Here is a 12,633-nt window from a genome sequence, read left to right on the forward strand (position 1 = left end):
TGCAGGATACTGGAACAGGGGTAATTGTAGGTAATAACGCCGGGTCTCTCAGAGCTAGGTGGGAGACTTCCATCTCCCCCTGTGTCACTCTCTCACAGTAAAGACAAGATGGCCGACACATGCTCAGTAGTAACTTTGGTGGCCATCTTGTCACATTGAATTAAGCTTTCTGGAGGAAGAAAATGTAGCCTGTGCAGTAGCGCACTCCCTTATCAACATAAATAACGTGCGTGATGTTCTGTTACAGGGCAAGTTACCATGTCCGAAAAGAAAGCAAAGAGAATCTTGGTGACCGGAGGGGCTGGCCTGGTGGGAAAATCCATTGAGAAGGTGGTAGCGGATGGAGAGGGGCAGCCAGACGAGGAATGGATCTTTGTGTCTTCTAAGGACGCGGACCTCACGTGAGTTTGGGGATTTCTGGTGCCCGCACTCATCCAGCCAGGATTACACGTATCTGAGGGACAATACACAGGACATGGAAGGACGGTGATGAAAGCGTGTCCTGTCTATGATCAGCAGAAATAATGCTGAGTATTTTCTGTCTTTCCCTTAAACTGCAAACACACAAGACTATTTATTGAATGATAACGTTATTGTTCATCCCGTCCAATATCATCCAGTGTGTATATTAGACATCGTTAACGATGCGCGCTCCCGCGGATCGTTAACGATATCTTTCATCGGCCGAAACTGCAGGCCAATCTGACGATATCGTCAGATCCTGCAAGTTTGGGGATGTGGCCCAGTGGCAAACACAGGATTTTGAAAAGTGGGTTTCCAAATCCTTAGTCACCAAACCAATGAGAAAAAAAATATATATATATATATTAGATATAGAGAGATGGATGGATGGAAAGAGCTTACACAGGATCTGGGACCACAACAGTAAAATATACCACTCAGAGATGTGTGTACCCCGTCATATGCTATCACTAAAAAACACTAATGCAGCAGGCAAATAATACAGCCAGAAGATTTATTAAAGACCCCCCTCCCCCCAGTAGTGCCCCATATACAATTCCCCACTATGTAGTGTCCTTTATACAGTGGTCCCCCCTATGCAGTGCTCCCAGTAGTGCCCCTTATACAGTGATCCCAGTAGTGGTCTCCCCTATGCAGTGCTCCCAGTAGTGCCCCTTATACAGTGCCCCCCAGTAGTTGTCCCCCCTATGCAGTGCTCCCAGTAGTTGTCCCCCCTATGCAGTGCTCCCAGTAGTTGTCCCCCCTATGCAGTGATCCCAGTAGTGCCCCTTATACAGTGCCCTCCAGTAGTGGTCTGCTCTATGCAGTGCTTCCAGTAGTGGCCCCAGTAGTAGTCCCCCCTATGCAGTGCCCCTTATATAGTGCCCCCGGTAGTATACACCCTATGCAGTTCCCCTTATACATTGTCCTCCTGTAGTGGTCCCTCTTATACTGTGCCCCCAGTAGTGCCTCTTATACAGTCCTCCAAATAGTGGTCCCCCCAATGTGGTGCCCTCAGTAGTGTCCCTTATGCAGTGGTCCGCCCTATGCAGTGCACCTTACATATATAACACAAGACACACACACAATACAGGGCCGTAACTAGGGTAGTGCAATCAGTGCCATGGCACAGGGCACCGCATGGCAGGGGGAGCTGTTTGGGCCTGTCAATTTTCCTGTTTATTATCATTCTCTCTTCTTTATCCCCAGCATCTTCTGGCCTCCCCTATCTCTTCCCTGGCCCTTCCCCATGAGGCCATGGCCCTCTCTCAGGTGCACTATATTATGCCCCTATTTATCCCCAGCATCTCCTGGCCTCTCCTATCTCTTCCCTGGCCCTTCCCCATGAGGCCATGGCCCTCTCTCAGGTGCGCTATATTATGTCCCTATGTATCCCCAGCATCTCCTGGCCTCCCCTATCTCTTCCCTGGCCCTTCCCCATGAGCCCTTGGCCCTCTCTCAGGTGCACTGCCTCTTATGTCCCTATTTAAAAATGAAGGGGGGGGGCACCAATGCTTTCTTTGGCACAGGGCACCAAAAAGTCTAGTTATGGCTCTGACACAATATACTTGCCTGAATCCCCGCTCCTGTGCCCGCCACCATGCGCTCCTCTGTCCTCCCACTCGGCACTAGAAACGTCATGACATCACCCACTGTGGGAGTCGGAAGGCGGAGCTCATGAGTGACCTCCAGCCCAGCTCCCTCCCTGGATGCAGCAGCCAATGAGAGTCTGTCTGGCTGCTAAAACAAACACCGCCGCCGCCGGTAGTACGAGTGTATACCTGATTGTGGGTTTGATTCACTATGGTACGCGATATTGCGTACGCACGCAGTTTCACTGTAATAGTACGCTAAACATTGCAATCGCAATGCCGCCGAAGCACTACATAAGGACTCCCACTTTACTTTACACGCACATCCGTAATGTTTGGCAAGACTGGGAAAACATCGGTACCATCGGACCCATACACACAGTTAAGGCAGACCGGACATCACTCAGGAATTGCTTACGTATGCGTACGCTATGAGACCTCAGGCTGCATATGGTATCAGTGGATAATTTATGCACGCCCCTGCAATGGCGTTCAAACGCACTGACACACCTGCGTTCGGCCCAAACGGCACTTCTTGTCAATTACTCTGCGATGGGTGTGCGTAGTCACTGCGATACAAGTCCAGATCGCAATGGTGAGTTCGCATACGTGCACTGTGATGCATACACATGTGTAGAATGCAACAATCGGCCGATTGCATGCGTATACTCAACTGTGTTCCTTGCTGAATCAGGCCCTGTGCTAGGAATGGCCATCGACCAACGATGATTCATAATCATTGATGGTTTATGGCCGATGTCGAATTCTTTTGCCATCGATGGAGGAGAACCAGATGGTTTCCCTCCATCGATGTCTAAGCATAACCAAATATATATATATTTATTTTTTCACAATGTGCTGGGACACAAAGCATAGTTCCATCCCTGGCATATGCAAAGCCCCGCCCCCAGGTTCTGATTGGCCCGCAGGCCAGTCAGTCAAACAGCAGGGATGACCATTGATTGGTGAAACCATCGATGGTCATCCATCAGATCAGTGTTTTTCAACTACTTTGCCGTGGCACACTAGTGTGGTGGTCAGCTCAGCGCATTTATACTGTAGTGTGTTTTATTTCTGTGGAGGCCAATATGTGTGTATATTTTTATGTGGCAGCCAATGTTCTGTTTTTTTATTGGTCATGCACACCGCATAGCCGGATAGTGTGCCTTGGCAATTTTAAAATGTTGTGTAGTATGCCTCCAGTTGAAAAGGTTGAAAATCACTGCATTAGATAGTTGGTAGCCTCGATGGCTACTTGTGATTTTGCCAATGGTAACCATACTGATGGCCACCCCTAAACTGTGTATAGTTTGTCTGATTATAGGATTATGGGGGAGAAATAGCGCCACCCCATGGCTAGGAAGTAGCAGTGCATATCTGCAATACTACAAGTACACATTTATATATAACTCCATCGCTGATCCCAGACCTGACAGCGTGAGGTTCTGCAGGGTAATTGGCTCCTATTATACAGTCAGGTCCATAAATATTGGGACATTGACAGAATTTTCATATTTTGGCCTCTAGTCACCACCACAATGGCTTTGAAATGAAACAAACAAGATGTGATTTAACTGCAGACTTTCAGATTTAATTTGAGGGTAATTACATCCAAATCAGGTGAACGGTGTAGAAATTACAACGGTTTCCATATGTGCCTCCCACTTTTTATGGGGCCAAAAGTAATGGGATAAACTAAACAATCCTAAATCTAACTTTCACTTTTTAATACTTTGTTGCAAATCCTTTGCAGGCAATTACAGCCTGAAGTCTGGAACGCACAGACATCACCAGACGCTGGGTTTCATCCCTGGAGATGCTCTGCCAGGCCTCTACTGCAAATGTCTTCAGTTCCTGCTTGTTCTTGGGGCATTTTCCCTTCAGTTTTGTCTTCATCAAGTGAAATGCATGCTCAGTCGGATTCAGGTCAGGGGATTGACTTGGCCATTGCATAACATTCCACTTTTTAGCCTTCAAAAACTCTTTGGTTGCTTTTGCAGTATGCTTCGGGTCATTGTCCATCTGCACTGTGAAGTGCCTTCAAATGAGTTCTGAAGCATTTGACTGAATATGAGCTTATAATATTGCCCGAAACACTTCAGAATTCATTCTGCTGCTTTTGTCAGCAGTCACATCATCAATAAATACAAGGGAACCAGTTCCATTGGCAGCCATACATGCCCACGCCATGACACTACCACCACCATGCTTCACTGATGAGGATCATGAGCAGTTCCTTTCCTTCTCTTCCCATCACTCTGGTACAAGTTGATCTTTGTCTTATCTGTCCATAGGATGTTGTTCCAGAACTGTAATGGCTTTTTTACATGTTGTTTGGCAAACTCTAATCTGGTCTTCCTGTTTTTGTGGCTCACCAATGGTTTGCATCTTGTGGTGAACCCTCTATATTCACTCTTGTGAAGTCTTCTCTTGATTGTTGACTTTGACACATATACACCTACCTCCTGGAGAGTGTTCTTGATTTGGCCAACTGTTGTGAAGGGGTTTTTCTTCACCAAGGAAATAATTATTTTGTCATCCACCACAGTTGTTTTCCGTGGTCTTCCGGGTCTTTTGGTGTTGCTGAGCTCTCCGATGCGTTCTTTCTTTTTAAGAATGTTCCAAACAGTTGATTTGGCCACACCTAATGTATTTGCTATCTCTCTGATGGGTTTGTTTTGATTTTTCAGCCTAATGATGGCTTGCTTCACTGATAGTGACAGCTCTTTGGATCTCATATTGAGAGTTGACAGCAACTGATTCCAAATGCAAATGTCACACCTAGAATCAACTCCAGACCTTTCACCTGCTTAATTGATAATGAAATAACGAGGGAATAGCTCACACCTGTCCATGAAATAGCTTTTGAGTTGATAGTCCCATTACTTTTGGCCCCTTAAAAAGTGGGAGGCACATATAGAAACCGTTGTAATTCCTACACCGTTCACCTGATTTGGATGTAATTACCCTCAAATTAAATCTGAAAGTCTGCAGGTAAAGCACAACTTGTTTGTTTCATTTCAAAACCATTGTGGTGGTGAATAGAGGCCAAAATCTGAAAATTCTGTCAATGTCCCAATATTTATGGACCTGACTGTATATAGTTTGTCTTCCAAATAACATGCAGAACTTCCCATCATTACTATGCATAGCTAGATCGTAGGTCCCGGTCACACGTACACGCATGTCTTATCCGTTTGCATTTAATACAGCTGCTATATGCACCCACATTAGGGTAATGTGGATCTGACAATACAGTAACTGCCCCCTTTGGGACCGCGCTATTTATGTCTCCCCTTTTCATTACAGATTTCTATATCAGAATAAAGCTACTAATAATATCTTGCATTAACCCTTTCACACTTATAACCCTAATTTTCGCCTAAGTCCACGTTGTTGTGCTGGTAATAGGAGGCACAGAAATATGTGCTGACACTACTCATACCCCTCACTTACACATCGGGGGCAATAAGCCGATACCCGTTCTCTCTGCTTCTCCCCATCTCCGCTATCATGTTTCTGTATTATCGGTCTAGATCACACCCTTCCAGCCTGTCTTTACCTTCTGTCTCCCGTTTCCTATTAAAGGATTTAGGGGGAGATTTATCAAAGCTTGGAGAGAGGTAAAGTGGATGTAGACAACGGACCAACCTATCGGCTCCTAACTGTCACTTTCAAACACATCCTGTAACATGGCAGTTTACTGTCTGATTGGTTGGTACCTTATCTCTTGCCACTTTAGCTCTCTCCAAGCTTTGATACATCTCTCCCTTAATTTGATAAAAGTTGCCCAGCCTCAGAAATATTTCAGGTTAAGACCTCCGTCGCATTTATTTATTACCAGTTATTTATATAACACACACATATTGCGCAGCGCTTTACAGAGAATATTTGGCCATTCACATCCGTCCCTGCCCCAGTGGAGCTTACACTCTATATTCCCTATCACATGTGCACACATACACACTAGGGTTCATTTGTGTTGGGAGCCACCAGTATATTTTTGGAGTGTGGGAGGAAACCGGAGTACCCAGAGGAAACCCACGCAAGCACAGGGAGAATATACAATCTCCACACAGATAGGGCCACAGTGGATATCAAACCAATGACCTCAGTGCTGTGAGGCAGTAATGCTAACCATTACATACATACTGTAGCAAGGTCGGGGAACTGGTACCATCTCTTGGGGTAGATGGCACTGTGCAACAGCTGAGAAATCACAAAGTCCACTGGTCTGGTGCAACTGTCTCCCCCAGTTTTATTAGGCAAACAAAATAAACTGAAATAAACACCTTGTCGTCTAGCACTAACTATACAGAAGTGATCCTAGCTCACTAACAAACAAACAAAGTATTATAAGGGTTTTTCTGCTTCCATCAACCTGATTCTCACACAGAGACACGAAAGTCTGTCCTTTCCCCAGGCAGTGTCCCCCTGTAATGATCAGCCTCACAGCACTCAAAAAACAGCCACACAGCTGAAAACCCTAATTGGCCTCCTGTGAAGCTAATAACCCAAAAAGCTCCTAACACAAAAGCTGCATACACACACAATGATTTTGTTACCAACGATTTTATGAATGATTTTTATGAACGATTTTATGTCAGATTTTTTAAAGTATAATGAACGATTTTTATGAACTACAAACGATTTTTGCATATTCCCTTAATGAAAATCGTTCAGTTGACAAGTCTGACTGAACTACAAACTACAAACGTGAACGCGCATGAACGATAATCGTTCATCATTTGACTCAGAAAGTGAACGATTTTTTCAAATGATTATCGTTAAACGATATCGTTTAACGATAATCGTTCGAAAAATCGTTGTGTGTGTATGCAGCTAAACACCTTCCTGAGGTTTCAAAAGACATAGGTCAGGAATTTAGGGCAAATATACCTGCCTTCCACTATGATGCCAGTGACCTTGTCACATATCCCCCTCCCCTGTTTCGACCCAGGGGGGCGGAACACTTGCAGCCCCCAAACAAAAGATGCGGGACAACGCATGTGCATTAGCCAGTTGGGGCCAGGCCTATGTTCCACAGTAAATGTAAATTCCTGTATCGTTACCCTGGCATTTTGGCCTCGCTTTACGGACATCCATTTTAATGGGGCATGATCCGTTACGAGCTTAAACCGTCTGCCCAAGAGGTAATACCTCAAAGTGTCCAATGTCCACTTAATGGCCAACGCCTCTTTTTCAACAGCATACCTTTTTTCATGGTTATTGAGTTTTTTGCTCAAATAAACAATGGGGTGCTCCTCCCCATCCCTACTTTGGGACAACACCACTCCTACGCCTACCTCTGAGGCATCGGTCTGAACCACAAACTCTTGAGAAAGGTTTGGTGTTATCAACACCGGCTGTGAACACAAAACCACTTTGCAGAGCCGTAGCTAGACTTTTTGGTGCCCTGTGCCAGAAAGAGCATTGGCGCCCCCTCATTTTTCAAAGGGACATAATGCACCCAAAAAAGGGCCATGGCCTCATGGGGAAGGGCCAGGGAAGAGATAGGAGAGGCCAGGAGATGCTGTGGATAAATAGGGACATAATATAGTGCCCCTGAGAGAGGGCCATGGCCTCATGGGGAAGGGCCAGGGAAGAGATAGAGGAGGCCAGGAGATGCTGGGGATAAATAGGGACATAATATAGTGCATCTGAGAGAGGGCCATGGCCTCATGGGGAAGGGCCAGGGAAGAGATAGGGGAGGCCAGGAGATGCTGGGGATAAATAGGGACATAATATAGTGCACCTGAGAGAGGGCCATGGCCTCATGGGGAAGGGCCAGGGAAGAGATAGGGGAGGCCAGGAGACGCTGGGGATACATAGGGACATAATATAGTGCCCCTGAGAGAGGGCCATGGCCTCATGGGGAAGGGCCAGGGAAGAGATAGCGGAGGCCAGGAGACGCTGGGGATAAATAGGGACATAATATAGTGCACCTGAGAGTGGGCCATGGCCTCATGGGGAAGGGCCAGGGAAGAGATAGGGGAGGCCAGGAGATGCTGGGGATAAATAGGGACATAATATAGTGCACCTGAGAGAGGGCCATGGCCTCATGGGGAAGGGCCAGGGAAGAGATAGGGGAGGCCAGGAGACGCTGGGGATAAATAGGGACATAATATAGTGCACCTGAGAGAGGGCCATGGCCTCATGGGGAAGGGCCAGGGAAGAGATAGGGGAGGCCAGGAGATGCTGGGGATAAATAGGGACATAATATAGTGCACCTGAGAGAGGGCCATGGCCTCATGGGGAAGGGACAGGAAAGATATAGGGGAGGCCAGGAGATGCTGGGGATAAATAGGGACATAATATAGTGCACCTGAGAGAGGGCCATGGCCTCATGGGGAAGGGCCAGGGAAGAGATAGGGGAGGCCAGGAGATGCTGGGGATAAATAGGGACATAATATAGTGCACCTGAGAGAGGGCCATGGCCTCATGGGGAAGGGCCAGGGAAGAGATAGGGGAGGCCAGGAGATGCTGGGGATAAATAGGGACATAATATAGTGCACCTGAGAGAGGGCCATGGCCTCATGGGGAAGGGACAGGAAAGATATAGGGGAGGCCAGGAGATGCTGGGGATAAATAGGGACATAATATACTGCACCTGAGAGTGGGCCATGGCCTCATGGGGAAGGGCTAGGAAAGAGATAGGAGAGGCCAGGAGATGCTGGGGATAAATAGGGACATAATATAGCGCACCTGAGAGAGGGCCATGGCCTCATGGGGAAGGGTCAGGGAAGAGATAGGGGAGGCCAGGAGATGCTGGGGATAAATAGGGACATAATATAGCGCACCTGAGAGAGGGCCATGGCCTCATGGGGAAGGGCCAGGGAAGAGATCGGGGAGGCCAGGAGATGCTGGGGATAAATAGGGACATAATATAGTGCACCTGAGAGAGGGCCATTGCCTCATGGGGAAGGGTCAGGGAAGAGATAGGGGAGGCCAGGAGATGCTGGGGATAAATAGGGACATAATATACTGCACCTGAGAGTGGGCCATGGCCTCATGGGGAAGGGCCAGGGAAGAGATAGGGGAGGCCAGGAGATGCTGGGGATAAATAGGGACATAATATAGCGCACCTGAGAGAGGGCCATGGCCTCATGGGGAAGGGTCAGGGAAGAGATAGGGGAGGCCAGGAGATGCTGGGGATAGGGACATAATATAGCGCACCTGAGAGAGGGCCATGGCCTCATGGGGAAGGGCCAGGGAAGAGATCGGGGAGGCCAGGAGATGCTGGGGATAAATAGGGACATAATATAGTGCACCTGAGAGAGGGCCATTGCCTCATGGGGAAGGGTCAGGGAAGAGATAGGGGAGGCCAGGAGATGCTGGGGATAAATAGGGACATAATATAGTGCACCTGAGAGAGGGCCATGGCCTCATGGGGAAGGGCCAGGGAAGAGATAGGGGAGGCCAGGAGATGCTGGGGATAAATAGGGACATAGGGCCTGATTCAGAGCCGTTCGCTATTTGTGGTCGTTCGTTCAAAAACAAGGGGTGGCTATTCAAATGATCCGTTCGCAAATTGCAGTCTGTTCCCACCTCTAAGTCTGAACGAGCGAGCAAAACATACGCTCGTTTTTTTTATAAAAACGCCCCCTGGCCGCACGCACCATACATCATGTCCGCTATTTATTAGATTAATCGAGTACATCGTACAGCGTATGAACTGCTCGCTATTCTTGTGGTTGGTGTTTTCAACCGCTATTTTGCGAGCAGTTCTGAGTTCAAAAAAACCAAGTGACGTGGTCAATGACGCTGCTGTATTAATTATGCACTCCCTTAAAACGCCCGTTTTGACCTTTAAGCACGCCTGCGTTCGGATCTCCACTCCCCGTTTTCAAGCACCTTCCCCTGTTACCACCCACATATGCCTCATTCTGTCACTCAAAATAGCAGGCCCTCGCTATATTGCGTACCAACGATTTTCGGCCGCACTGACTGGTTCGCGCATGCGTACTAAAAACCGTACGCATGCGCAGATGAGCGAACATCGCTCGGAACGAGCGTACTGCCGCTAGCGAGTGGCTCTGAATGAGGGCCATAATATACTGCACCTGAGAGTGGGCCATGGCCTCATGGGGAAGGGCCAGGGAAGAGATCGGGGAGGCCAGGAGATACTGGGGATAAATAGGGACATAATATAGTGCACCTGAGAGAGGGCCATGGCCTCATGGGGAAGGGCCAGGGAAGAGATAGGGGAGGCCAGGAGATGCTGGGGATGAAATAAGAGGAAGTTACAAGTGAGAATGATAATAAACAGAAATTTGACAGGCCCAAACAGCGCCCCCTGACCTGCGGTGCCCTGTGTGATGGCACCGGCCGCACTACCCTTGCTACGGCCCTGCCACTTTCAATGCCTGAAATGCTTCTTTAGCCTCAGGGCCCCATTTCACCAAGTTAGACTGTTTCCCTTTTGTAAGGTCTGTTAGTGGCACTGCTGTGCTGGCAAAATTTGGAATAAACCGTCTGTAGTACTCAGTGATCCCTAAAAGAGCTCTAACTTGTTGTTTGTTTGTGGGACAGGGACAGTTTTGTATGGCTTAAATTTTGTTTAACTGGGGCTTAATCAGGCCTCTCCCTATGGTGTACCCCAAGTAATGAACCTCTTCCATTGCTAGGCAACATTTCTTAGGGTTGGCTGTTAGGCCGGCCTTCCTAATTGAGTCCAGAACCGCCTGTGCTCTGACTAAGTGAGATTCCCAGTCTGGACTGTGGATTACCACATCATCCAGATAGGCCGCTGCATACTATCTGTGGGGTTTCAAAATTCTGTCCATTGAATGTTGGAAGGTTGCAGGGGCCACATGCAACCCAAAAGGCAACATCCTATACTGGAATAGCCCTTCTGGAATAGAAAAAGGCTGTTTATTCTTTCGCCCTATCTGTTAATGGTATTTGCCAATAACCATTTGTCAGGTCCTGTGTGATGAGATATCCGGCTGCCCCTAGCCCCCCTATCAACTCATCCGCACGTGGCATGGGATATGCATCAAATCTGGAAACTGCATTTAACTTACGGAAATCGTTACAGAAGCGTAGGCTGTCATCAGGCTTCAGAATCAGAACTATGGGACTGGACCACTCACTATTAGACTCCTCGATGACACCAAGCTCTAGCATATTCTTAACCTCTTTAGAGACAGCCTCACGCTGTGCTATGGGAATTCTATATGACTTTAGATTGACCTTAACCCCTGGCTCTGTAATGATATCATGTTTTATTATGGCCGTGCGGCCGGGCAGTGCTGAAAATAAATCTCTGTTCCTAATAAGCAACTCCTTATCCTCATTCTTTTGAACGGCTGACAGGGTTTCAGACACTTTTACTTCTGGAACCAAAGGGACTGATGCTACTGGTGGGCTTGGTTTAGCTAACAGAGCTAACCTATCTTTCCAGGGAATACATACGATTTACCGCCAATTGTCCGAGGTAAGTATCTACTAATCCAATTCTACCCCCCCTAACCCTAACCCTCCCTTAGGGGTGCCTAAACCTAAGTCCCCCAGGGGGTGCCTAACCCTAACCACCCCCCCAGGAACCCTAAACCTAACACCCCCCCCCCACACGCGGCTGTCGGCGCCCGGCATCCCTTCGATCGGGATGCTGGGCGTAATGACAGGCTTCGAGATTTCGATGCCTGTCATTTAACCCTTGCCGGGATTAGACAGTCTGGAAGCCGCTAGTCGGGATTCCCTCCGTCGGTTTCCCAACTGCATCCCCTTTCCAGGGTTGGATAAGGTTAACATGGTAAGTTTGTTCAGGCTTCCTTTTGCCTGGTTGGTATACTTTATAGCAGTGCTCGAAGTGGAAATTTTGAAGTGGGGGTATGGAAATTTTAATTGAACCCCCCCTCCACAAGCTTTGGGGATTTTGATAATAAGATTCAGCCTCTGCTTCTATCTCAAACCCTGCACCTCTCACTGTGTACTACCCTCTCCCACCCCCTGCATCTCACACTACCTACTCCCCACTCCCACATCCTGCACCCCACACTACCGACTCTACGCTTCCACATCCTACACCCCACTCTATATGCTTACCTCTCTAACATCCTGCACCCCACACTATATACTTCCCTCTCTAACATCCTGCACCCCACACTACATGCTTACCTCTCTAACATCCTGCACCCCACACTATATACTTCCCTCTCTCACATCCTGCACCCCACACTACATGCTTCCCTCTCTCACATCCTGCACCCCACACTACATGCTTCCCTCTCTCACACCCTGCACCCCACATTACATGCTTCCCTCTCTCACATCCTGCACCCCACACTACATGCTTCCCTCTCTCACATCCTGCACCCCACACTACATGCTTCCTTCTCTCACATCCTGCACCCCACACTACATGCTTCCCTCTCTCACATCCTGCACCCCACACTACATGCTTCCCTCTCTCACATCCTGCACCCCACATTACATGCTTCCCTCTCTCACATCCTGCACCCCACACTACATGCTTCCCTCTCTCACATCCTGCACCCCACACTACATGCTTCCCTCTCTCACATCCTGCACCCCACACTACATGCTTCCCTCTCTCACATCCTGCACCCCACAC

At 48.1% G+C, this 12,633-nt stretch overlaps 1 protein-coding gene across 1 annotated transcript in view; it reads left to right on the forward strand.

Annotated features, from left to right (window-relative positions):
- The first annotated feature begins 258 nt into the window (after nucleotides 1-258).
- Nucleotides 259-12,633, forward strand: part of LOC148477122 (GDP-L-fucose synthase-like) — an 88,574-nt gene continuing 76,199 nt past the window's right edge. The window contains exon 1 of the mRNA XM_088457186.1: nucleotides 259-401. Within this exon, the coding sequence (XP_088313312.1) occupies nucleotides 259-401 (143 nt within the window). The remainder of the gene's footprint in view (nucleotides 402-12,633) is intronic.

The sequence above is a fragment of the Taudactylus pleione genome, unplaced genomic scaffold (assembly GCF_031769625.1).
Source record: "Taudactylus pleione unplaced genomic scaffold, aTauple2 ptg000744l, whole genome shotgun sequence".
Lineage (NCBI taxonomy): Eukaryota > Metazoa > Chordata > Amphibia > Anura > Myobatrachidae > Taudactylus > Taudactylus pleione.